This window comes from Lynx rufus, unplaced genomic scaffold, assembly GCF_022079265.1.
Source record: "Lynx rufus isolate CCGP_SWC_20201006 ecotype Redwood Valley unplaced genomic scaffold, mLynRuf1.p SCAF_5, whole genome shotgun sequence".
Classification (NCBI taxonomy): domain Eukaryota; kingdom Metazoa; phylum Chordata; class Mammalia; order Carnivora; family Felidae; genus Lynx; species Lynx rufus.
The window spans coordinates 12,989,426-13,015,511 of record NW_025814867.1 but is presented as its reverse complement, the minus strand read 5'-3'; the positions used below and the strand labels follow the sequence as shown (position 1 = coordinate 13,015,511).

General features: G+C 35.4%; 1 protein-coding gene across 5 annotated transcripts in view; it reads left to right on the top strand.

Moving 5' to 3' along the window:
- Positions 1–26,086, top strand: part of RBMS3 (RNA binding motif single stranded interacting protein 3) — a 695,735-nt gene that overhangs the window by 599,163 nt on the left and 70,486 nt on the right. For 4 of the 5 annotated variants that reach the window (XM_047100000.1, XM_047100002.1, XM_047099999.1 and 1 more), the window contains one exon: positions 2,025–2,075. The exons of the other annotated variant lie outside the window; for it this stretch is intronic. In XM_047100000.1, coding sequence (XP_046955956.1) covers positions 2,025–2,075 — 51 coding nt within the window. The remainder of the gene's footprint in view (positions 1–2,024; positions 2,076–26,086) is intronic. 5 annotated transcript variants of the gene reach the window in all.

The window sequence follows — 26,086 nt, the reverse complement described above, 5'->3', positions numbered from 1 at the left end:
TGAGTTTTTATGATTAGGCTCCTTTCCAGCCAACACGAGTGCAGCCTTCTTGCCACTGAGAACTTACTTTGTTGGTTGTCTGCTATTTAGGTTGTCTGTTCCCTATTGTGTCTTTTCTACAAGCACACGTCTGGCATTCCCCTCCCTCACTCCAGGATATTTTACCGTTGTCATCTCATTTTGTCATAGTTGTCCTGTGCGCCCATGCAAAGCCACACGGACAGCTGTTAAATCGTTTTCCCCGAGAAAGAGGGAGGACCATCAAAGTGGTAAAAAGTTATTCCTACTTCCTGCTCTGACTTCATCCTCAGTCCCAAACAGGTCAAAAGAGACCTCACGGGTTCCACAGGTTGAAGAACAAACAAACAAACAAAAATCCAAGACTCAGTGTGTGTCCTAAAGCAGATGTTACAGCGAGTTAATTCTAAGTACACAGGTGGATTAAAAGAGTCAAACTTCTCCCTCCATAATTAACTCCTTGTCTTATTCCCTTAAGTCACGAATGTGCTATTACTCCCAGCTTCTCTTTGCCTCACATTGTTCTTCAGACAATTCTTCTAATTCTAATTAGACAGTGCCTATAGATGCCACCTGTGGGGGGTATCTAGTGTCACCTTTTCAAACTTTGGAGAGAGAAAGAGTGCGAGAGAGTATACGTGCGTGCACGCGTGTGTTTGTGTGTTGCAGATGGCGGGGGTGGAGGTTTCACAAAGGGTAAAACTGTCATGTTGCTGACTGCTACCAATTCAGTGAAGTTTCACCTTATTCAACCATTACATACTTCATTTCAGGGGGTCCCAGCTCTCAGAGCATCAGACTTGAGACTATATACATTTTTCCTTAACTGATTCCCCCTGAAGCAGATGATTTTCATTCTTTTCCTGCGCTTAGAATCCTGGTCCATGTCGCTGGGTGAATGGAATAGACGTGCATGTGAATTGCACTAGAGGGTCTCAGAATGGATGATTTCTTAATCGCTTTGCCTCGGGACCCGTGAGGCTACGTGCAGGTGCTGTTCGGTTTTTGTTCTTCCTGCAGGGCCCGCCTGGTTGTAATGTGTGTTTTTGTGTGTTTTTTTTTTCTTTTTTTTTTAACCCATTTTTTCTAATCCTGGCCTATGTTTCAGCCAAGACCACCCACTGAGCCCCAGTGTAGAGCACTTTGGTGACATGAATAAAATATCCACAGAAAAGTGATTTCACTTGGGAGGGCTCATAAGTGGAATGTAACTCTAGCTCCTTTTTTCTGAAAAAAAGGAATCAGAGCAATTTCCTATGTTGTTGATTCTCGCCTTTCACCACTTTTTTTTTTAAACCTGAAGTGCATTGGCGCTTTTGTTAGTGTGAGTGTATTGAAAACAAAGTCCTACAGGGTTCTCCATGTGACCATCAGCCCGTGTAAGCTGACTTTCTCATTTGGCTGACAAGGCACATTTCAGAACAGTTGGTTGGCTCAGATTCTCATTTTTATTTGCCATACCAATTACCGTGAAAGAAAAAAAAGATCACAAACTTGCTTAACTTGGGGTGAACCCAAAGCATTCCCCCCAAATTTCTGGTTGATCTCTTCTAATTCTTACCCCAACTTTTACCACTTAGATTTATTTCCAAGATGGGATCACTTGAGAATTTGAAATCAGAATGGATGAAAGAAAAAGAGGAAGTTTTAGCTGTCAACTCTTTGTTACTAGCTCCATAGCCCTGGGAGTTGACCCCTGAGTGGGAGGTCTCTGAGGCTTCCTAAGACTCTAGCCTCCACCACCAACCTCAAAATCTGCTCCAAGGCCCAGCCTGGTCCACATGGGCACCGCAGCCAGCTCCTATGAAGTAGGAGTTTGCTTTATATTTTACTATGTTTTGGTAATCAGGTCCAAGAATTTCCTTTCTCTCCTCAGTTCTGAGCACTAATTAGCTGTAAAGTCAGATGGACTCCACTTTCTTATGACCTAGTGTGACTCCACTGAACACAAGAACCAAGTTCTCTCTGTGATTGCTTTGTGCTAATAAATGCTGTTTGATGCATAGGTCCAGAGTACTTCATGGATGCCTCATCCGCCATACGTTATGCAACCAACAGTAAGTGTTCTCAGTCACCTGAGGCTAAATATTTCTATTATCCGAGTGCAAGCTTTTGTAATGCGTACAAGCTTTGGGGTAAAGCTTTTGTTAGATTTCATACCTCTTTCAGGCAGCCGTATTTTCCAGATGAAAAGCTGTTCCTGAAATTCTACAAAAGCATGTACAATAGATAGATAGTAGAGTTAGAGAGAGAGAGATGAGAGAAAGAAAAAGAGAGACAGAGATGACAGAGACAGAGAGAGAGAAAGACAGACAGAGAGAGAACAAACTTTATTAGAGGAAATAGTCAACCTCCTAAGCCGATGTCTGCCATTTGTCATGAATGGGGAATTTCTACTTCACACAGGAATTCTGAACTCTGGACAATTAAATCCATTATTGGGGGAAAGCCTTTCTGTTTTCCTTCTCTTGGTATGCTTTGTTCTCTTTGGATGCTGTTTGATATGCTTTGGGGGCAATTTTTGGTATCATGGCCAAGTGTTCACTCAAAGCAATATATTTGAAATATGAAGAAAGCTGTCTACTAATAGATGGAGATATAGAGATAGAAAGCAAGGCTGCTAGATATATATTTTTAATATTAACTAACTAGAGCCATTCTCTTCTTCTTTAGTGGAAAAATCTCTTCTAAAAATATTCAAACTCTATTTTCTACTTGCTATATTTCCCATTTTGTGGCACAATATTACATCAGTCCCATGGGAAAATGTTACATGTTTCATTCGAATCTAGACTGAAGGCTAATGATTCCATTTATCTTTGTCTCGGTCTTCCAGGTTTCCTAGCTCTGTCAAAGTACAATAGAGCGATTTCAGTAGCAATATATTCATGAGAATGGATAGAGCGCGAGACAGGAAGTTGTGTGACAAGGTCTGTGGTGAATATCCTTTGGGGGCATGCTCACACCCGTGCCTCTGTTTCCTTTTCTGTCACTATATTAACAGGGCTATTGGAAGGATCAAGTGAGAGCATATGTGAAAATAGCTTTTAAAATACAACATGCTATGTATTGTTATTGCCGCTATCCTTCCTAGTACAGAATGTATTCTTGTACAGAGACAAAGCAGTGCTACATTTTAACCCATTTCAAAGCTGACTGTAAACAAAGTAGCACACATTAAAGATCAGGGAACTAAATCCACAGGCATCCATTTCTTTGACCCAAAGGATCATAGCACCTGGTTTTCATATCTGAGCTTTGCCCATTTTTAAAAAATAAGAAACATTCCATGTTGCTCCTAATGTTTTGATAGTTTGTGTTTTATTTAAAGAATAAAATCTATATAGCTTAAAACAGCAGAACTTTAGACCGTATTTTGCAAATCCCTCTATTTACTCTTATCTACACACCTTGGGGGCTTCCTGAGTTCATCTGGTCTATGTTCTATAAATCATACCGTACAATGGATCCAGGCTGCCCTTTCATATCCAATTCATGCGATAAAGTTCAGTATACACTGCCAAACCAATGTATAGCATAGATTGGGCCAATACAGGAAAAGGGAAGAAGTTCTGCCAAGTTCTAAAGTGGAGGCTTTCTAGAAGGAAGCAACTACCTTCTAACGAGTAATATGTTCATCTAGAAGGTGCTAAATGCTAGCTTAGTCCTCACACTGAGGTGAAGGATCATCTCATCGTGACCAAAAGGAATGCACATCTGGCAGAAATCTAAATATTTTTCCAGATGTCAAAATATTTAAGGTTCTACCAGAACTTCTAGAACTATAAGTAGAAGGGAAGGTGTTTGTATGTGGCTTTATTTCCACTGTCTGTCACTCAGGACCTCAGCAAAATTTTTCTTCCCCTCGCCCTCCATCCCAACATGGCTTCAGCCCCATTTTTGGAGGTATTATTTCTCATACATCTTCCTCCAGAAATAGCTGTGTGTGTGTGTGTGTGTGTGTGTGTGTGTGTGTGTGTGTGTGTATTTATCCCCTTAGATATTTCTCGTTATGGCTACTGCTCACTGATGTCTCATCAGTTCCCATAACTAGACAGTGCATCATGTTTGTGTTTAGGTCACTTGGTTTAAAATACAATGTTTGTGACCAGGGAAGATTCTTGGAAAAAGGAGTGCCTGGGCCACCCACCACTTTGTTGTCTTTAACATGGAAAAATTGGCTAAGTAGTGTCATGGAAACAGAGTTTGTGCCAGCATTCTTTTCCCAGTAACAGTCTTACCAGTTGTCTATATTGCATAAATAACCGTACCCAACTAGTCTTAGTCTCATCATCAAAATGGGGGTTAAATTAATCACTGAATGATACTTAAATACAAAAATACTAAAACAATCTAAAGCAGATAAACCAAATACCTAGATCTTGAATGAATGAATGTATGAACGAATGAATGAACGAACGAACAAGCGACTTGATGATTAACAGCATGAGTTCTTGGTTAGGGTCTTTGAGATAGGAAACCTTTCTCTGTTATGGAACTCTGGTCAATAAAACTTTCTTAGCCATAGTTGCCTCATCTGTAACATAGACATGCTGATGCCTGAATAATTATGTATTGTGTTCATTAAAGGAAATAATGAATTAAAGCTCCTAAATTGTGTCTAGCAAATAGCAAACACTCAGCAAATTATTATTATTATTATTATTATTATTATTATTATTATTTAGTTATAGGAGGAAGAAAGGTAGAGGAAGAAAGTTGAGAATAAGCAATAATCACCTGTTTCTACTACATTTTTACTATTTATTTAACTTACTTTGCTAATGAGTTTTTGGAGATAGCCTCTATGGCTACAAATAAATTGTTTGGATTGGTACTTATTTCATTTACTTACTAAACCATTTAATACTTAATACTAAGAAAAAAGGCCTGATAGGTACGCCCTTTATGTCAGTAACTAGAACCTACTTTACAAATAAATTCAAGGCGTCAATATCTACATGTCTCATATATGTTGCCCATAATTATTATTTGCTTGCAACTTTTCTCCTTACTCATGTTTTCTCTTCTGCCGTTTTGAGAAAATCTCATGTATAAGCTCAAAGTGTAAGCACGTTTCTCCTGCTCACTGTGAATGCACACAGACTCCTAAATGGAGCCTAAAGCCTGAATTGTCTTTCAGGCTTGACTCAAAGGACTCCAAAGATTTCAACCAGGCTTGTATCCAAAGAGACTTCAGGAAAGTCTTAAAAGTAGAACACCGTGCTGCTGGTCTTTATCAGGATGAATGGTTAAAATGGGAGAAGGGGGAGGAGACAGGTGATGGTTAGTAAGAGAGAAATAAAATGATGGAAAGGAGAAAAAGGAGTAGGCAAGGGCCAAGAGAAGAACAAAAAGCATAAGCATAAAACTGAAGTGTGCCATTTTAGTTTGTTTCCTTAGAGATTTAATTTGCTAAGTTGTGTGTATTGTACTTCTTTGTAGATTTGGAAAAAGATTCTGAGAGGACTTTCCCTCTTAAGGAAAAGGGGAAAGAAGTTTCCTTGACTGTGTTATAACCATCCTTCTGGTGTTTGTGCAAGAAAACAGTTCTCTGTCAGTGGATGCTGGGACCTTATCGGGTCCCCTGGAAAGTTGTCAAACCCCACTTAGGACAGCAAGAGCATTCCTGTTCGCACTTTGTCATTGTTCCCCGGAACAGACTCAGGAGAAAGCACTGTTAGACGAGATTAGGAATTCACTTTTTGCTGTAAAGAAGGAAAAATGCTGACTTTGTCAGTGCAATCACTTATTCATTGCTGCTTCTCAGTGCAGAGCTCTGTACTGTACTCTGAAACTCCCCATCTCACTGACAGAATTTTAATAGATGATGGATTGCACCAAATATCTACTCTGCATAGCGTCATGTTACATCGGAATCTTATATGAATGCACAATTGAAATTCCTGTGTTGCAACACATTGGATATTTTGTTAAATCTGTGCTGACAAGGAGAAAATATGATAGTTCCCAAGAAGAAGCATAGTCCTGTTCCCTTAAATTGTATTTAGGCTCATTTGAATCATAAATCTTCTGTTCTTCATATAGTTAGCAATATTTTCTCTCAAGGAGAAAGGTCAGCTTTCATTTTTACTTAATTACAAATTGGTTATCTAGTTACAGCATTCTTAGAAATGCAAGATGCCCTATTGAATCATTGGATGATTTGTGGCCATGCATGGCTAAATTATGACTTTTATGATTAATAAACCTAAAGTTTATAGCTGAATAGGGAATATAAACTTCCCCTCTGCAACAAGGCTGTTCAAGAAATCTCCAGAACATTTGATTTGGTCATCCCTTACCAGCAAACAGACTAGGCCTAAGACTTAATGTTAGAGGTTGTATCCTATAAATCTGTAGCTGTGTTTTCTATAAAAGCATATCACCTAATGTGGAAAGAATATCTAAATCCATTGAATTCTGTTCAGAAAGCTGAGCTGAGCAAAAATCCTAAATCTCATAGTTTCATTGGTAAAGTAACAAAGTCAAACTGCTTTTGCTGTCAAAGGAGTTAACTTGGTAAGTGCATATATACAGGCCAAATCTTTTTTTAACTACATAGCAAAATTGAAACAACAGTGACTCTAACCCATCTATACCATTTCTCCTGGAAGAGAATTCAAACTGAATGAGAATAAGCTTAGGAGGAGTAACTTGTTTTGAGTGTCACCTCCTTTTAGATATAGTGCTGGGCTAAAGTGACTATGAATAAAACCCTTTCCACAGAAAGTCTCTTAGTGTAACTACTGTTAAAAAAAAACAGTAGTGCTGGCTTTGCAATGTTAAATTTAACTTCAAAATTCTACAATAAGTTTTCAAAAATAAAAATCCATTAAACAATGAAATTCTAGGCTCATAAATTATAACTGCGTAGAGCATAAAAGACGTTCCACTTAGGACCCCTTCACTCATCAGCTCTATTCTCCAGAAAGAGACCTAGGATAAACTTCCGTGTCACCATCCAGTCAATTTTTATGCATATGAAAATCTATATGTACCTGTGCATAAATGTATATGTATTGTTAACATCTATACTAGATTACTCTACAAATATTTTATTGCAACTTGCATTCTTTTTCCCCAATAACAGAATGTCCTGGATGTCATTGCATGAGTCACATATAAATCTATGTCAGTTTTTTAAACACTTCATAATATGCCATTATATAAATGCACCAAAAGGCATTTTAACCAATTTCCCATTCACTGTTCTTTAAGTTGCTTCTAGTACTTGTTCATAAACTCAAGACTGTAATATTGAGCACTTGTGAGAAAATATCTGCACGATAGATTGCTGGTACAAAAAGTATGTGTGTGTTAAGATTGGATATACATTATTGTCAGATTGGCACGCCAAGCGAGAGTGTCTATTTCTCCGTGGCCCCAATTAACACTGGGCATTCTCGGATTTCAGATACTTTGTTGATGTGATAAATAATGAACTGTATCTTTCTGATGTTTCATTATTATTTCTCTGAGTCCTAGTGGAGTGGAGTTGCTTTTCATGTCTTTATTGACTAATTTTTCTTTTTTCTCTGAACTCCATGTCCTTCATTTGCTTTTGCTTATTTCTCTTTTGGGGTATTGATCTCTCTTTTTTTTTTAACGTTTATTGATTTTTGAGAGATGGAGAGAGACAGAGCATGAGCAGGATGAGGGGCAGAGAGAGAGGGAGACACAGAATCCAAAGCAGGCTCCAGGCTCCGAGCTGTCAGCACAGAGCCCGACGCGGGGCTTGAACTCACGAACTGCGAGATCATGACCTGAGCCGAAGTCAGATGCTCAACTGACTGAGCCACCCAGGCTCCCCCTCTTTTTATTTTTAAAAGATCTTATTGCAATTAGTCAGTTAATGTTGTTATAGATAATTTAGAGGGGCACCTGGGTGGCTCAGTCAGTTAAACATCCGACTTCAGCTCAGGTCATGACCTCGCAGCTCATGAGTTCAAGCCCCACGTCGGGCTCTGTGCTGACAGCTCGGAACCTGGAGCCCCCTTCGGATTCTGTGTCTCCCTGTCTCTCTGACCCTTCCCTACTTGTGCTCTGTCTCTCTCTGTCTCTCAAAAATAAATACATGTAAAAAACTATATATATATAGATAATTTAGATATTTTCCGTTTACTGTTAATTTTTTTGGTGTCATCATGCAGAACTTTAGTATTATGTGTCTAGAATTTGTTAGTTTTTCCTTTAGGAGCAATACTCACCAAAGTTTTCCTGTAAAGATCCAAACAACAAATATTTTCAGTTTTGTGAGCTGGATGCTCTCTTTATGGTTGTAGAGTGAAAGCAGCCGCAGACGATACATAAATGAATTGGCATGGCTGAGTTTCAGGAAACTTTATGTACAGAAACAGGTTCTGTATGAACATTTGGTTCATAGATTGTGTTTTTCCAGCCCCTGCTGTATAGCATCTAGACTCCCACATGAAATACCTTATTCAGTATAAGATTTAAAACACCATAAGTTAAAAATAAATAAAACACCATATGTTTTTGTTTATGTTTTTTTTTTACATTTTTATTTATTTTTGGGAGAGACAGAGTGAGTGGAGCAGGGGCAGAGAGAGAGGGAGACACAGAATCTGAAACAGGCTCCAGGCTCTGAGCTGTCAGCACAGAGCCAGACGTGGGGCTAGAACTCGGGAACTGTGAGATCATGACCTGAGCTGAAGTCAGATGCCCAACCGACTGAGCCACACAGGCACCCTGTTTAGTGTTTTTGTGTTGTTGCTTTTGTTTTTTTGAGTTTAATAACTTTTTAAAAATTGAGATAGTATTAACATATAACATCGTATCACCATATGTCTTATTATTGTGTGTATAGTAAATTCTATTTTCAAGTTTTATTACTTTTGGAGTTTATTTTGTAATATGGTATGAGATTATTGTCCAACTTTCTTCCCTAAATGGGTAACCAATTGTCATAACAACTTCTGCCATTTAAATCATCTGTGTTTTATCCACTGATATAAGATTTTATTCCAATTTTTATCATACGATAAATCTCTTTATGTCTTTGGTGTATTTCTGGACTCAGTCCTATTCTGTTGATTCATTTTTTGACCATTACTTTAGTATTTGAATTATCACTTTATAATACCATATATACCTGACATGACTTAATCCCCAACATTTTTGTTGTTGTTGTTTCTCAAGAATTTCTCTAGCTATTTTTTTTACATTTTCAGATTAACTTTACTAGCAGTTGATCAACTTAAAGAATTCCACCAAAATTTTGAGATAACTTTGAATTAATATATTAAATAATAGGAAATCTAAAAATATGACATATTTACACTGAATTTTTCTAAGAAAAAAATATGTCTTTCCTTTTATTCAAAATTTTTCTCCCCCCCCCCAGCTATTGAGGTATAATTGACTAATAAAATTGAAATACTTTAAGTATGTGTTGTTGTGATTTGATATACATTGTGGAAGGACTCCCACCATCTTGGTAATTAGCATATCCATTATCTCACATATTTATCTTTTGTGTATGTATGAGAGAAAGAGAGCATTTTAGTTCTATTCTCTTGGCAAATTCAATTATGTAATACAGTGTTATTAACTAAAAGTCATCATATACTTAGATACTCAGACTTTATTCATCTTATAACTAAAAGTTTGTACCCTTTTACCAACCTCTTCCTGTTTTCCCCAACCCCCAATCTCTGGCAAACATTTTTTTTCTTATATGGTTTCTATGAGTTTAGGTTGATTGATTGATTGATTGATTGATGTATTTATTCATTTTAGATTTCACATATAAGTGATACTGTGCAGTATTTGTCTTTCTCTGCCACTCTTTTTTTCACTTAGTATAATGCCCTCGAGCTCCATCCATGTTGTCACAAATAGCAGGATTTCCTTCTTTCTTACGGATGAATAATATTCCACTGTATGTGTATACAACATCTTTATCCATTCATCCACAGACAGACCCTTGGATTGCTTCCAGATCTTGGCTATTATGAATAATACTGCAATGGAAATGGATGTGAATATATCTTTTGGGGATCCTGTTTTCATTTTCTTGAATATATACCCAGAAGTGGGATATCTGGATCATATTTAATTCTGTTTTTTTTTTATTTTTTGGAGAAATCTTCAAACTGTTCTCAGTGGTGGCTACATCAATTTATATTCCCACCAGCAGGCGACAAGTGTTTCCTTTCTTTACATCCTCACTAACGCTTGTTATCTTTTGTCTTTTTCATAATAGTCATTTTGACAGGTGTGAGGTGATATCTCATTATGGTTTTGATTTGCATTTCCCTGATGATTAAAGATGTTGAGCACCTTTTCATGTGCCTGTTGGGCATTTGTATTCTTCTGTGGAAAAATGTCCATTCAGTTCCTCTACCCATTTTAAAAATCGAATTGTTTGGTTTTTCACTATTGAGATGTATGAGTTTTTATATGTTTTGGATATTACATGTTTGGATATATGATTTGTAAATATTTTTCCCCATTATATAAGTTGCCTTTTCATTTTGTTGTTAGTTTTCTTTATTGTGCAGAAGGGTTTTAGTTAGATAGAGTCCCACTTGTTTATTTTTGCTTTCTTGCCTCTATTTTGGTGTCAAATCCAGAAAGTCATTTCTAAAGCCAAGGTCAAAGAGCTTACCTGTTATGTTTTTACCTAGGAGTTTTACAGTTTCAGGTTATTTCAAGTCTTTAATCCAATTCTGGTTGATGTTTGTGTATGGTGAAAGATAGCGATCCAGTTTAATTTTTTTGAATGTGGCTGTCCAGTTTTCACAACACTATTTATTAAAGACTTTTCCCCATTGTATATTCTTGGCAACTTTGTTGGAATTGATTGACTGTATATTCATAGGTTTATTTCTGCGTTCTTTATTCTGTTCTCTTGATCTTTGTGTCTGTTTTTATGCCAGTTCAATACTGTTTTAATTACTATAGCTTTGTAATATAGTGCAAAATCAGAAAGTAAATCTTTTCTCAAGATTACTTTGGCTATTCAGGGTCCTTTGTGGTTCCATACAAATTTGGGGATTATTTGCTCTATTTCTATTAAAAAAATGGAACTTTGATAGGGATTGTATTGAATGAGTAGATTGCTTTTGGTAGTATGGACATTTTAACAATATTAATTCTTCCAGTTCATGATCATGGAATATCATACTATATATTTGTGTCTCCTTCAATTTATTTCATCCCTGGTTAAATTTTTCCCAGGTAAAATTATTATTTTTGATGAAGTTGTAAATGGAATTGTTTTCTTAATTTCTATTTCTCATAGTTTGTTGTTAGTGTATAGGAATGCAACTGATTTTTGCATGTTGATTTTGTATACTGCCATTTTACTGAATTTATTTATTATTCCTAACAGTTTTTGGTAGAGTTATTAGGGTTTTCTGTATATACTATCATGCCATCATCAAACAGAGAGTTTTACAGCTTCCTTTCCAATTCAGAAGACTTTTATTTTTCTTGCCTAATTGCTCTGGCTAGGACTTTCAGTACTATGTTGAATAAAAGTGACAAGAGTGAGCATCCTTGTCTTACTCCTGATCTTAGAGGGAAAGCTTCCAGCTTTTCACTGTTAAATATCATTTTAGCTGTGGGCTTCTTATATGTGACCTTTATTATGTTGAGGTATATTTCCTCTATACCTAGTTGGTTGAAAGTTTGATCACGAATGGATGCGAAATTTTGTCAAATAGTTTTTCTGCGTCTGTTGAGATGATCATATGATCTTGATCCTTATTTTGTTAACATGATGTATCTCATTGATTTGCAGATATTGAACCAGCCTTGTGTTTGCCTCCCTGAAATAAATCCCACTTGATCATGGTATATGATCGTTTTAATGTATTGTTAGATTTGGCTAATACCTTGTTGGGAATCTTTGAATCTCTGTTCGTTGGGGATACGGCCTGTATTTTCTTTTCTTGTAATGTCCTTGTCTGGTATGGTATCAGGGAAATGCTGGCTTTGTAACATGAGTTTGGAAGTGTTCCTTCCTCTCCTCTCTTTTGGAAGTGTTTGGAAAAGATTGGTATTAATTCTTTTTTAAATGTGTGGTAGAATTTACCAGTGAAGCCATGTGGTCCTGGGCTTTTGTGTGTTGGGAGGCTTTTGATTACTGATTCATTATCCTCACTGATAATTGGTCTATTCAGATTTTCTATTTCTTCATGATTCAGTCTTGATAGGATGAATGTTTCTAGGAACTTATCATTTCTTTTAGGTTGTCCAATTATTTTTTGGTGTGTAATTGATCATAGCAGTCTCTTATGATCCTTCGTATTTGTAGAGTATCATTGTAATGTCTCCCCTTTCCTTTCTGATTTTATTTGTTTGAGTCCTCTATTTTTCTTGGTAAATCTAGCGAAAGGTTTGTCTACTTTGTTTATCTTTTCAAAAATCCAGCTCTTTGTTTCATTGATGTTTTCTGTTATCTTTTTAGTCTATATTTCATTTATTTCTGCTCTGATTTTTGTTATTTTCTTCCTTCTTCAAACTTTAGGCTTTGTGCTTTTTCTGCTTCCTTGAGGTGCAAAGGTAGGTTGTTTATTCTAGCTCTTTCTTTTTTCTTAGTGTAGGGATTTACCTGTTTGAAATTGCTCCTTAGAACTAACTACTTTTACTTCATCTCATAAGTTTTGCTGTGTTGTATTTCCGTTTTCATTTGTTTCAAAATAATTTTTATTTCTCTGTTGATTTCTTCTTTGACTCATTTTTGTTTAGTAGCATGTTGTTTAATCAAGAAATATTTTATGTCTTTTGAGTCCCTTAATAGAGTAGTAAATTTTCCTCCATACATGCTGTTTACATTTCTCAAATGTTTTATTTGGCATTTTAATACTTTTGTTACCATAGTTATGAAAATTTTAAATTGTATTTTCTTATTTTTGACTTTGGTGTATAGAAATATAACATATTTTTGCATACTAATATTGTTAATTTAAATTAAAAACATCTCAGTTATTCAAAAGCATTGTTGAAATTTAGAACGTATGCATGAGTCAAAATTAGAATATAAAAACACCAATATTCTCTTACCCAGAGATTATTCCAGTTAATATTTAATGTGTATTTTTCCAGGCCTCTGGCTGTATCTATATTTATATCTATTTATACATCTAATCTACACATGCACACACACACACACATATGTATGTGTTATCTTTCACTAAAATAAGATCACGCAATACATGCTATTTTTAATCTATAATTTTCAGCTAAGAATCTCCACTTTCTTATGTCAGTAATTTTTTTCTCTTTTCTGATTAAATTTTCTCAAAAATCCAAAGAATAAATTTATAAAGCTAGATTACCTAAATAATTAATTACCGCATATAATATCTGGTTATTGTATCCTTTAGTATATTTTAACCTAGCAGTTTTTTTTCTCTTGTGCTTCTGCTTAGCTATTTTGCAGACTATCCCACCTTTGAGAAATGTCTACTTGAATCTTCATGGTGTTATCTATCCCCTTAATCTGCCCCATATATGAAATGATTTTATTTCCAACTATTTTTCTGAAGTTTTCAATTACTTCCAGTAGACAATTTCATTGATTCTTGGGTTTCCCAGGCCATAAAATAATTTTACTTTCCACCTCATTTCAAGTATTTATGTTTCACAATCCTTTTCCTTGCCCAAGTGTATTACAGTGTATTCTTTGAGTGATTCTTTTTCAATTGAGTCAATGGTCTTTTGAGAAAATATTGAGTTTATAAAATTATTTTATCAATTTTATTTATTTATTTTATATATTATATAAAAATAATTTTATTTATTAGATAATTAGATACATTATTTATTAGATATAATTATATTTATTAAAAATAAATAATTGTATTTATTATATTTTATATTAATAAAATATATTTATAATTAATTATATTTTAACTGATTTCAGTAAATGTTTTATAAGGTGGAACCATTCTACAAATAAACTTCTTTTGGTCATGATAAAGACTTCTTAAAACCATATACCTCAATTATATTTATTAACATTTTATTTATGATTTAGACATCAGTCTTTATTAATGAAAGAAACTATTAAGTGCTCTTATCTTTTAGGTGTACTATCTTTGTCAGATTTGAATATCACAATTATAAGGGATTTATAAAAATAATTTAGAAATATTCCAATTCTCTAAATTCTGGAACAGTTTTAAATATAATTACGCATAGCTATTTTTAAAGATTTAAAAAAAGACAAATGTGAAGCCATCTTGGGTTTTGGTAAGAGAAACATTTATTCAACCAACCCACTTAAAAATAATTTATTAATCCTATCAGATATGTTCTCAGAAGACTAAAACTATAATGCACTATGGCTTATGAACAGCATGAATAATCATGAAGTGCTGTATCAGATTGTTACATAGTTGATAGCTGCTAAGTGATCAAAACAATGATATTTTGCAATGGTATGATCTTAATCAATTGGCATTGTTAGTTACTCCATGACCAGTTGTTGATCTTTTAGGACATGTGTTAAGTATTATGCAAATTAAAAATCAGTCATCAACTGTGTAATAACAACTTTTGCTTATTATGTTGCTGATCAGTAACTTGGAATTTTTAAGAATGTTTGGAAATGAGAGAGGAAGAAAAGAAATAACCCATCCTAAGACATACAACCTAATTGTGGATATTCAAACATAGAGGGAGACAAACTATAAGAGACTCTTTAATACAGAGAACAAACTGAGGGTTCATGTCAGGGTGGGGGAGAGGGGAAAATGGATGATGAGCATTCAGGAGGGCACTTGTTGGGATGAGCACTTGGTGTTGTATGTAAGCGATGAATCATGGTAATCTACTCCCGAAGCCAAGAATACACTGTATGCACTGTATGTTAGCTAATTTGACAATACATTATTTTAAAAAAATAATAAAAATCTGTAGCAGAGAAGTTATTAAGTTTACCAATTATATAACACTGCCCATGACAGTTAAGGACAGGGAAGAACAAAGACATAAACGTGAGTTTAAAGGATGGGTGGTGTTTATGGTGTTAAAGGAAAAGAAAGATGACATTTCAGGTGAAAATAACACACAAAAATATTGGGGGTTGTGTTTCAAGTTATTCCAAGGAACCAAGAGGCAAACAGCCTGCATTAAGTGACGGGTTTGTGTTAGGGAATAAGGGAAAGATTTTATTGGAAAGGTAAATTGTGATCTATTGAAGAACAACTTTTTATTATTCAGTCTGGCACATTTTACTACACTGTTTTTTTTTTTTAAATCAGTTTGATGGTCCTAATGCTATTGTCTGGAATTTAGGTTTACTTTGGAGAAAGGCTAAATTATGTCACTGAGGTATGTTAAAAAGTCGTAATTTCAAGTGAATAGATGGACCAGTCATGAATGGGAAAATATTTAATTGTGTTTTTTTTTTTTTTTGCATTATGAAGATGTCATTATACACAGTCACTGTGCATAAAGTCATTTTCTACCCATAGAAATAATTTTGGAAGTAATGGTCATCTGTCAAGTAGAGCTTCTGAAAGCTTCTTGGAGAAAACATTGCCTGGTCAATATCCCTGCCTCCTACGCACAGGAGTGGCTAGAATAACCCATGAGCACGGCATTGTTTTTCACAATCCAGATGTGTGCATGTGACCTGTCTTTTGGCATGTGGTTTGATATTATTTTACTGTGGACCTTTAAAAGGAGAGAATAGTTTGTGGAATAATGTGTTACTTTTTTAGAACTGCAGGCACAGCATTCTGAACATAAGACTGACACAGCTGCTAAGAGAAAAAGTTTCCATCGTGCATGACCCCCAATGTGTCCTCGGATAGTACTTAGAATTTCTCCATCACTGCATCATCAGGACATCAAAATTTGCCAGTCCCTTTGTAAGACTATTGACAACATGACATCCTTAATAGCTATTTAGCATATTAAATATACTTAAATAGAAACACAATGTTAAATATCTAATCTAGTGAAGGCTTATTTTCTATGGATTATCTCTAGAGAAAGCAAGCACACAGCTAAAATAAAATCCATGTCAGACTAGATAACAGCAAGTTACCAGGGCAACACAATCATAGAGAGATAGGGTAAATCATTTATTTTATAAATGTTGCCAGGGCAACAGAAACTACTTATGAAATCACTGAAGGATTGAGGATAAGGGCACAGATAGTCTCTGGAACTATTTGTTCTTTCAGAACACATTGGAATAATGCCATTCATACCTAAAGCCTTCACAGTATTTGAAATATGTAGATACTCATTAAGTAAATGGTCATGAATAGGTTCAAATATTGAGAGATTTTTAAATAGCAAAAGATATTATTCACTGTTTCTTGCCTCTCAGAATGTTATTGGGACACTATTTTGCTTTAAAGGTTAACCTTAGCTATGACCTAAGAAGCTAGTTATTTCTACCTCAGTGCTATGTTTATCATTCAGGGTCATGGTTAACACAGTTGATGAACTTGGATTTTGTTAGGCAACCAATTAGAGTGTACCAGAGTTGGGCGGGGCGGGGGGGGAGGATTGTGTGTGTGTGTGTGTGTGTGTGTGTGTGTCTGTGTATACACACACACACACACACACATACATACAATTTAATCAGGTGTGCTTTGGAAGGGGAAAACATTATTTTAACTTTAGTAACAAATGTCAAAAATTATACAATTTAGAGTAATATTTTTCAAACTACTAACACAAATACCAGTAAAGTGCCTTCAGAGTTTTTTTCTTCTGCTTAAGAGGAATATTTACCAAAGTTAGGACTTATTTTATGTTTTACATCCCTGTTTTAATATAATTTGCTTCCCCCTTGATCAAAGTCCTGTTAGAAAACATATATTTATAATCTATTTAGCTACAGGTAGCAGTGAATGTATGTGTAAATTATAAAAATATTTAAAAAGTAGGGAATTATTCATTGTGTCAGGGAGTAGAGAATAGGGACAGACTTCTCAGAGGAGGTAACTCCTGAATTCGGTTTTGAAGAATAAAGGAGTTTTTCAGTCAGACAAGTGTTGGGTGTCAGGCAAGATGGGTGTTCTAAGCAAAGCAAACATTAGCTTTCAGCCAGGTCTTTGGTCTGTACACCAGGTGTCACATCTGGTGAGCATCTGAGAGTGCAAGGTATTTCCATAAGTTACCAAGTGCCTGTAATGCTGCACCTGCCCTAAGTATGGCATCCATATGCCCTTCAATAGTATGCCACAGAAGGTGTCATTTTATCATGAATTAGAGCTGTTCAACATGGTGCCTTCTAGAGAACTGCCAACATCTAGCACCCAATGTATCCCTTCAAAACTCTACTCAGAATTGAGTGAAATATTCAGGGCATGTTTTTTGAAGTTTTTACAAAAATTCTCGTTAGTTAACATACAGTGTGATATTGGCTTCAGGTGTACAATATAGTGATTCAACTCTTTCATACATCGCACAGTGCTCATTATGGCAAGTGTGCTCCTTAATCCCCATCACCTATTTCAGCCATCCTCCCACCCACCTCCTCTCTGGTAACCATCAGTTTGTTCTCTACAGTTAAGGGTCTGTTTGTTGATTTCTCTCTCTCTCTCTCTCTCTCTCTCTCTCTCTCTCTCTTTCCCTTTTTACTTTGGTTTTATTTCTTAAATTCCACATATGAGTGAAATCATATAGTATCTGTCTTTCTCTGATTGACTTATTTCACTTAGCATTATACTCTGTAGCTCCATCCAGGTTGTTGCAAATGACACGATTTCATTCTTTTTAATGACTAATATTTCATTGTATATACACACACATATATATACATAAACTACATACACACACACATATTCATATGTCTTCTAATCCATTCATCAGTTGATGTACACTTGGGTTATTTCCATAATTTGGCTATTGTAGGTAATGCTGCTATAAATATTAGGGTACATCTGTCCCTTTGAATTAGTAGTTTTGTATTGTTTGGGTAAATACCTACTAGCGCAATTGCTGGATCATAGCATAGTCCTATTTTTAACTTTTTGTGCAAACGCCATATTTTTTTCCAGAGTGGCTGCACCGGTTTGTATCCCCACCCACAATGCAAGAGGACTCTCCTTTCTCCACATACTTACCAACACCTCTTGATTCTTATGTTGTTGATTTTAGCCATCCTGAAAGATTTGAGGTGATATCTCATTGTGGTTTTGATTTCCCTGACAGTTAGTGATGTTGAGCATCTTTTCCTGTGTCTGCTGGCCATCTGTATGTCTTCTTTGGAAAAATGTCTATTCGTGTCTTCTGCCCATTTTTAATTGGATTATTCATTTTTTTGGATGTTGAGTTTTTTTAAGTTCTTTATATATTTTAGATCCTTATCCTTAATCAGATATATCTTTGCAAATATTTTCTCCCATTCTGAAGGTTGCCTTTTAGTTTTGTTGATTACTTTCTTCGCTGTGCAGAAGTTTTCATTTTGATAAAGTCCCAATAGTTTTTTCTTTGTTTGTTTTGAAGTCCAAGTAGTTTATTTTTGCTTTTGTTTCCCTTGCCTCAAGAGACATATCTAGAAAGAACTTGCTATGTCCAATGTCAAAGAGGTTACTGCCTGTGTTCTCTTCTAGGAGTTTTATGGCTTCAGGTCTCACATTTAGGTCTTTAATCCATTTTGATTTTATCTTTGTGTTTGGTATAAAAAAAGTGGTCCAGTTTCATTCTTTTGCATGTTGCTGTCCAGTTTTTCCAATACCATTTGTTGAAGAGACTGTCTTTTTCCATTGAATATTCTTTCCTGCTCTGCCAGAGATTAATTGACTGTATAGTTGTGAGTTCATTTCTGGGTTTTTAATATCACTTGCATGTCATAAAATAATCATTACAATCTCTGCACTGGGTTAACTTAAGCCCAGTTCTCTGACTACCCTGACTGGAAGTGGAATCCCCATCTTCCAAGAGCCCCAAGAATGATTATTGTCTTATCACTTGACTGTTATTAAATGCTTCATTTTTAGTCCATTCAAACAATAAAGTAAGAGGGCTGACACTCTAAAAAAAATACCAGAATTCTCTTATATGTCTGTATGCCTCTTTTTTTTTACTACAATGGAAATCACTGTGGAAGGCATTTTCCAATGATATCATCTTAGAATAGGACATTTAAAAATTTCTTCTTTGGGAATAATTTTAAGAGATAATTCATTATCATATAAGACAAACAAGTTAATCTGGTTATATTCAAATCATAAGCAGATAAATAGATGGATGTGGGTAGGTTGATGATGGATGGATGGATAGATGGATGGATGGTTGTATAAATGGATGGATAGATAGATGGATGGATGGATGGTTGGATGGATGGGTGGATAGATAGATAGATAGATAGATAGATAGATAGATAGATAGATAGATATCCTGGGGCATATGACTAATTTTTCCTTCTTAACTAGAGTATAATTTTATTATTTGAGATCGTAGCATGTATAATTCATAATATCTCTCCCTTTTTGCTTCTTGCATAGAATACCTACTAAATAAATATTTCTTGGGGCACCTGGGTGGCTCAGTCAGTTAAGCATCTGACTCTTGATTTTGGCTCAGGTCATAATCTCATGATTTGTGAGATTGAGCCCCACATTGGGCTCTGGAGCCTGCTTGGGATTCTCTCTTTCTCTCTCAAAATACATAAACTTAAAAAATTTTATAAATATTTGTTGATAGGCTACACTTCATTGCATTGGCACATCTTGAGACACTACAAGCATGCATGGGTTGTTAGACAAGGATGCTGACAAAGGTTTCTAAAGAAAGCAAAAGTGTGCATTTTCTTTTAACCCAATCCCAGCATTTAAGGGAAACTGATGCTGATGTCAAATTTGTCTTTGTATATTTGATCATTAAATCTTGGCATTGACCATCAATACGTTTGTTAAAAACAACTTAAGAAAATTTCTCTTGCATTCATAATGCAGAATCCGATTTGCTTTTTAGTTGCAGATTTACTAATATGAGCTTAAGCAACTGTGTTTTTCACCAGGTATATTTGTTTCCTCATCTCTGCTCTCACCCACTTTTGAGGAAGCCTGAAAAGGGTTGGCGAGTTCTTGAATGCCCCTAATGAAGTTCCAGAATGCAGTGTTTGTGATATGTTTATGCTGTTATTGGCCATGGTTGATCAATATAGGCAAAGGTAGTGAAGGTTATTCTGCCTGTTTTTTCTCCATCCTCTTTTCCTTGTTAAAAAGATGAAAAATCAGATCTACTTGTTAGGATAAGCAGGAACGCTTGTTTTACCACGACGTAGGAACACATGCTTCGTGGAGAGAATAAAAAAAGAAATTTAGAAACTTGTACAGTTTGAGATCTGAACACATTCAATTCTTCTACCTTCCTGTGTGACCTAATTTTCACCCAGCAATTCTTTTTTTTTTGTTTTTAAATATTGATATTCATTGGAATAAAAGAGATATACACCTCTTCAGGCCCTAGGAGAATGAGAAATAAGGATTTGTACCTTGCCCACCGTTTGAAAACAGCTGAGGTTTCTTACGATTTAAAGACATACTAAAAAACACAGTTAAATTAAAGAAGGAACAAATGTTCACAGAGCAGAGGAAATAGATTTATTAAATGCTTAGGCTGTCTATGGGTAGTTTACTACAGTGGAATATTGAAATTGTGTCCTGAGTTTTTAGAAGCCAAGCCCAAAATGGTTAAAAAGAAAAACAATATTATATGTTTCATTCTCTGATAGAAGGAAGTATCAGATGGCTAGGAGAGGTTTTCATTTTTGTTTTCATTTTTGTTTTTTGGTTACTGCTGCTATATACTAAGGAAAAAATTATGTTATTGCCATTCCTTAAGTCTTATTAGATAGCAGTTACACATGCAGAGGGAGACATTTTTTTCTTGTAGTCATTTCTTTTCTTAACTCTCAATAAAAACCAAACGAATGTTAACTTTTAATTTTTGTAATGAAACGCCTAGAGTAGCTAAATTAATATTCTTCAAATACGTAAGTTTCTTTTTAAAAATTTTTTTAATGTTTATTTAGTTTTGAGAGAGACGGACATGAGTAGGGGAGGGGCAGAGAGAGGGAGACACAGAAACTGAAGCAGGCTCCAGGCTCTGAGCTGTCAGCACAGAGCCTGACATGGGGCTCAAACTCACAAACTGTGAGATCATGACCTGAGCCGACATTGGACTCTTAACCTACAGAGCCACCCAGGAGCCCCAGATACGTACGTTTCTAATGATCTAGCTTGATATAACAATGCCACTTAGTAAATCCGGTTGGTTAGCATTTAGCTTGTTTGGCCTTTCAAATTTCCCAAGTCTCAGCCAAGATTTTATACCATCTGACCTACAGTATTATCTAGATAAAGTCTGTTGTACCTCTTTATTGAAGGGGGCTGCAAGATTATCCTCAGCCTGTGCCAGAAGTCTCAAGAATGTCTTTCAGAAAAGCCTAAACATGTAATCAGTTGAATGTCTATTGTTCGGTGCCTTTGGAGGCTTGATGAGCAAACTTGACCTAAAATATTGGTGATAGTTGTGAGACTAACTGGCCTTCATCACTCAGTGGCCCACGAAGTATTCATGATTGTTAGCAGTAGTAGGGTCTCACCTGTTGCCAAGAGGAGTCAGGTGTAAAATGTACTTCTTGGTAGTAAACTGAACCAATAGATTAGCATTATTTTATACGGACTATGAGAATTTTGAATAATATCTGCATAAATCAATCTGGTTTTAGATACAGCCAATACCAAACCATTATATCTTTCAGTAATTACTCAACACATTCAGCTGGGAGAACCATGTCCTCAATGGGGAAGAGAAAATGTACCTTCCTGCTGATGTTGGAAGGAAGACATACAAGGATCTCAGCTGCTATCACACTGCTTATGCATAATATCATGAATTAAAACGTACACGGTGCTTGTCCCTTTTTACATCACTTAACATGAGTATAACTTCATTGCACAAAACAGAAGCTAGGAACAAGCTGGGAAACCTGTCAAGAAAAAGGATTAATCCTCAACCACGTGAAAAAGAATACTATTCTTGTTTTTTTAGTTTTTAATTCTCATTTAGCACAGAGGAAATCAGCCTAATTACCAACTTGAGTTCTAAACAATAATCTTAAAACTTCTATACCAAAGAGACCTTTTATCAAAGGGTTGTCCTTAAGGAGTTTTTAATCAATACACTTTAGAACCGGTCCTGCATAACAATGGTGTGTATTAAAAATCAATTCTTATTTTCCTATAAAGATGTTTATCTCCTGAGGCTTGTAGCTCAAGTAGTTTTAATTAATACTAAAAAGTCATCATGATGCTAAAGTTTGTGTTATATGCTACGTGTATAAATCCTTAGATTCTACTGGCATGACTCCAAAATCATTTTTAACTTTTTGAAATACATGTATGGAGTTTATTTCAAGGAATAGTTTCTATTTTACATTGCATGGACAGATGCATGTATGTATGTAGCTTGGATGGGTACCATGTACATATTTCTGTGCACATGGGCTGATCTCCACTATAGATACTGTTTAGCCCAAACACTGATCTATACTTATAATACAAATAAATGTTTATATGAGGACGTTCAAAGTTGCATTTCTACAATACCAAAGGAAAGAAAAGAGGGCTGAACACTGTTGAGATTCATGGTATAAATTAGAACAAAAGGAGAAGGACTAAAGCGTATGAAGGGGATGAAATAGAAAAATTGAGCAAGAGGAAGAGAAAGGATATGGAGGATGCATGGATCAAATCTGACACTAGCACACTGTAGTATCGAAGGCTAGATAGAAGGTGGTGTCCTTAAACGGAGAATTAGTATGTGTAAGAGAAGGAATAAGTTCAATATCCGGTACATGCAATTTCTGTTGGGCATGTTGATTTTGTGGAGCCAGATAGAGATTTTCAATATATAGCTTGAAATACAGTTTGGCATACAGCAGTGGCAGTGATAGACTTCAGAGCCATCATTCCCATTGGAGAGAATAAATAGGCTTCTAGCAATCCATTTACTTTTAACTGGTAATTACCATGCTTGATCTATGCAATAGCTCTCAAACTTAGGAATAGGGAATAATATGCATATGACGACATTATATTAAAGTGCACTAATCTTACATACACTAAATCAAGTGCTTGCCTATGCCCCTTGCAAGCAAGATTATTTAGCAACCTAATTATACTTCTGCTTACACCTATAATTTCCAGGCTAATTATGTATTATATTACACAAGCCTTTTTGAATCAACTAAAGTATATGCACCTGATTTTTCCATTTAGGGAACTGACTACAGTAATAAATTGGAAAATAGAGATAGATACTTTAAATTCGAAGAAATCATAGAGGTCATTTAATCTAACTCCCACTAAAGTTTAGGGGTTGATATAAAGGTTTGAAAAACCATCATATATATTCATGCAAAACCGTTTCATTTCACTTCTGCATAACATTTGGGAAAGATATTTTTTAATGAAATCACCTTTCCTCTGTAGCCACCAATCCAGGGTGAGGAAGAACAACAAAATTTGAAAAGCACAGCAACAACCACCCCTGCCTGGTACAAACAAATGAAGGAAGCAATCAGCTCCTTGGTCAAGCCTATAAGAACACCCAAGGAGGCTTGTGTATATTTAGATTTATTTATCTCCTTGTTAGTCATTGTGAATATAAGAACTCTATAAACCCTAAACCATTACCACCAGAGGGTTCCCACCGCTTACATAGAATAGGGTGGGCTCTTCACAGTCCTACAATGTTTTGTTTTGTTTTGTTGTGTTTCTTTTGCTGAACCGACAGGAATAGATTATTTCAGGCTTTACTGATTATCCTATCCTTGGCACTGGAGGTTTTCAGCTGTATTTTTCTCTAATGTTATGGTTGATGCTAGTAAGAAGAACCACTTTTACTGACCATAAAAGTATGAGTTCAGAGTGACTGAAGGATTCCAGTGTTTCAAATGGCCCACTTGAAAAAGCTACATAGAGGGAATTTAAGAGGTAAATTACTGAAGAACACATTATTTTCCTGTGGCGTTCTCCCATGGCCTGAGGATTTTATACATGCTGTTTCTTAGGGTTTTCTCCCCTTCCTACTTGATGTTTCAAAGAGCAGAAAGTTTAAAATAAGTTTCTTAAGAAATCCTACCAGTAGGTCCATATCTCTAGACAAGTATTAACAGATTGAATTGTGGCTCAAAGATTTACCTTTCTTTTATGTCTTTTTCTAAAAAAAAAAAAAGTTTCATTGAAATTGATGAGAATGATGATTCAGTGGCAGTCAATCCACAAAAGGGCTCTTCAGTGGAATATTATCTATAATACAACAGGATCAAATGTCTCAAATATAAACCTTCAATCTGCACCATCTAATTACTGATATCTGAGCCAGTACCCAAGAATGTTTCAAGTTTTTCTTTTTTGATTCTAACAACAACAACAGCAACAACAAAACAAGAGACTCTTAATTCTGTACCTGGAGCAAACTTCTAAGGCAAGAGCATGTAGCTTCAGTTTTTTTTTTCTCTTGTGATGGACTAGAATGTGTTCCCAGTGTTTTATGATTCTGATTTGCCATGGTTCACCAAGGCTGCCCTGTTAGTAGCAATCACCCTTGCTTGTGAAGTTATGTAGACAATCCCACGTAAATCAGAATGGCCCAATCATTTGATCATGTCCATTTCTATTACACATGGCGAGGCATATGATGAGAAATGTTCTGGCTGGCAAAATTTCTTCTTACAACTGTCCTAGAAAATGAAATAAATTGTTACAGCATTGATTTCCCAGCAGAGTCAAAATTATGCAATAAGAAAAGTCCTTCTATTTTTACTTATATTCGTCTACTCTCTGATAGATCTTTCTCTCCTTCTCTCTCCATTTACTTTTGGTCTTATATAGATCAAATTCACTTGATGATTACTCAATCTCACCATACTTTTGTTTAAGGTGAATCTTTGCTTCTTGATTTTATGAAGCTTAATAAATTCCAGTGAATATCCATTAGAGAACACATACTGTGTGTTTTGTTTCATTTTGAATAATTAAACTTCCTCAAAAATCATGATTTTGAACTATCTGAAAGTCATTGGATGTTCCTTATATTGCTTTCATTAGAAAACATACTTACTGGTTGTTCAAGAGAAGCATATTTGTCCTAAAATAGGCTTTTCTTTATCACTTAAGTCTGACCAAAATTGTGATAGGACATTACAAGTATAAATGATTCAGAGTGTGTAGGTTATATTTCCATAAAAATGTATGTGCGTTTGAAATTTAAAGAGATTCCTTAGAGAAAAAATGTATTTTAAATTTTACTAATCCCAAGAGAGTGAAAAATCCTCCAAAGAGAAATTCAAGAGCTTTAAATTACAATTATTGTGTAAGTAATTGACTTCTGGAATATTTCTAATAGAATCAAGAATACTTCCATTGCCTGTACCTTGGAAGAATGATAGCAATGAAAAGGTAGATATTCCTCATCCAGTCTTTCCTTTTGAAACACTAAAATTATCAGCTTAAATTTTTTTATTTATTGTTGGGGGGGGGAGGGGCAGAGAGAGAGAGAAAGACACAGAATCTGAAGAGGCTCCAGGCTCTGACCTGTCAGCACAAAGCCTGACATGGGGCTCAAATTCAAGAGCTGTGAGATCATGACCTGAGCCAAAGTTGGACGCTCAACCAAGTGAACCACCCAGGTGCCCGTAAACATATCAGCTATTAAGGCAGTAAACTTATTGCAAAACTGAAACCAGAATCATTTCTTAATTCATTCATTAAATAGACATTTATCAGATATTTGCCATCCGATCTGCTATGTGCCAGATACTATTTGGGGAATACAAAAGTAAAAATAGTATTGGTTCCTTCCCTTATGGAACTTGCATTCCAGTAGGCTGGAAATTAATAAAATAATAAAGAAGGTGTTTAACAAGAAGCATGTTAAATATGTAAGGCCAGATTTTGATAAAATTTTCAAGAAGGTATAATTTGTCTAGGCACCCCAGCCTTTATTATCAACATCCTCTCCCACCTTTCCTTAATACTTTTACTTCAAGATACTTAGATACTCCAAAAGCTCATTCTTTTCGTCTTTTGCTTTTTTATTTGAACAATATTTA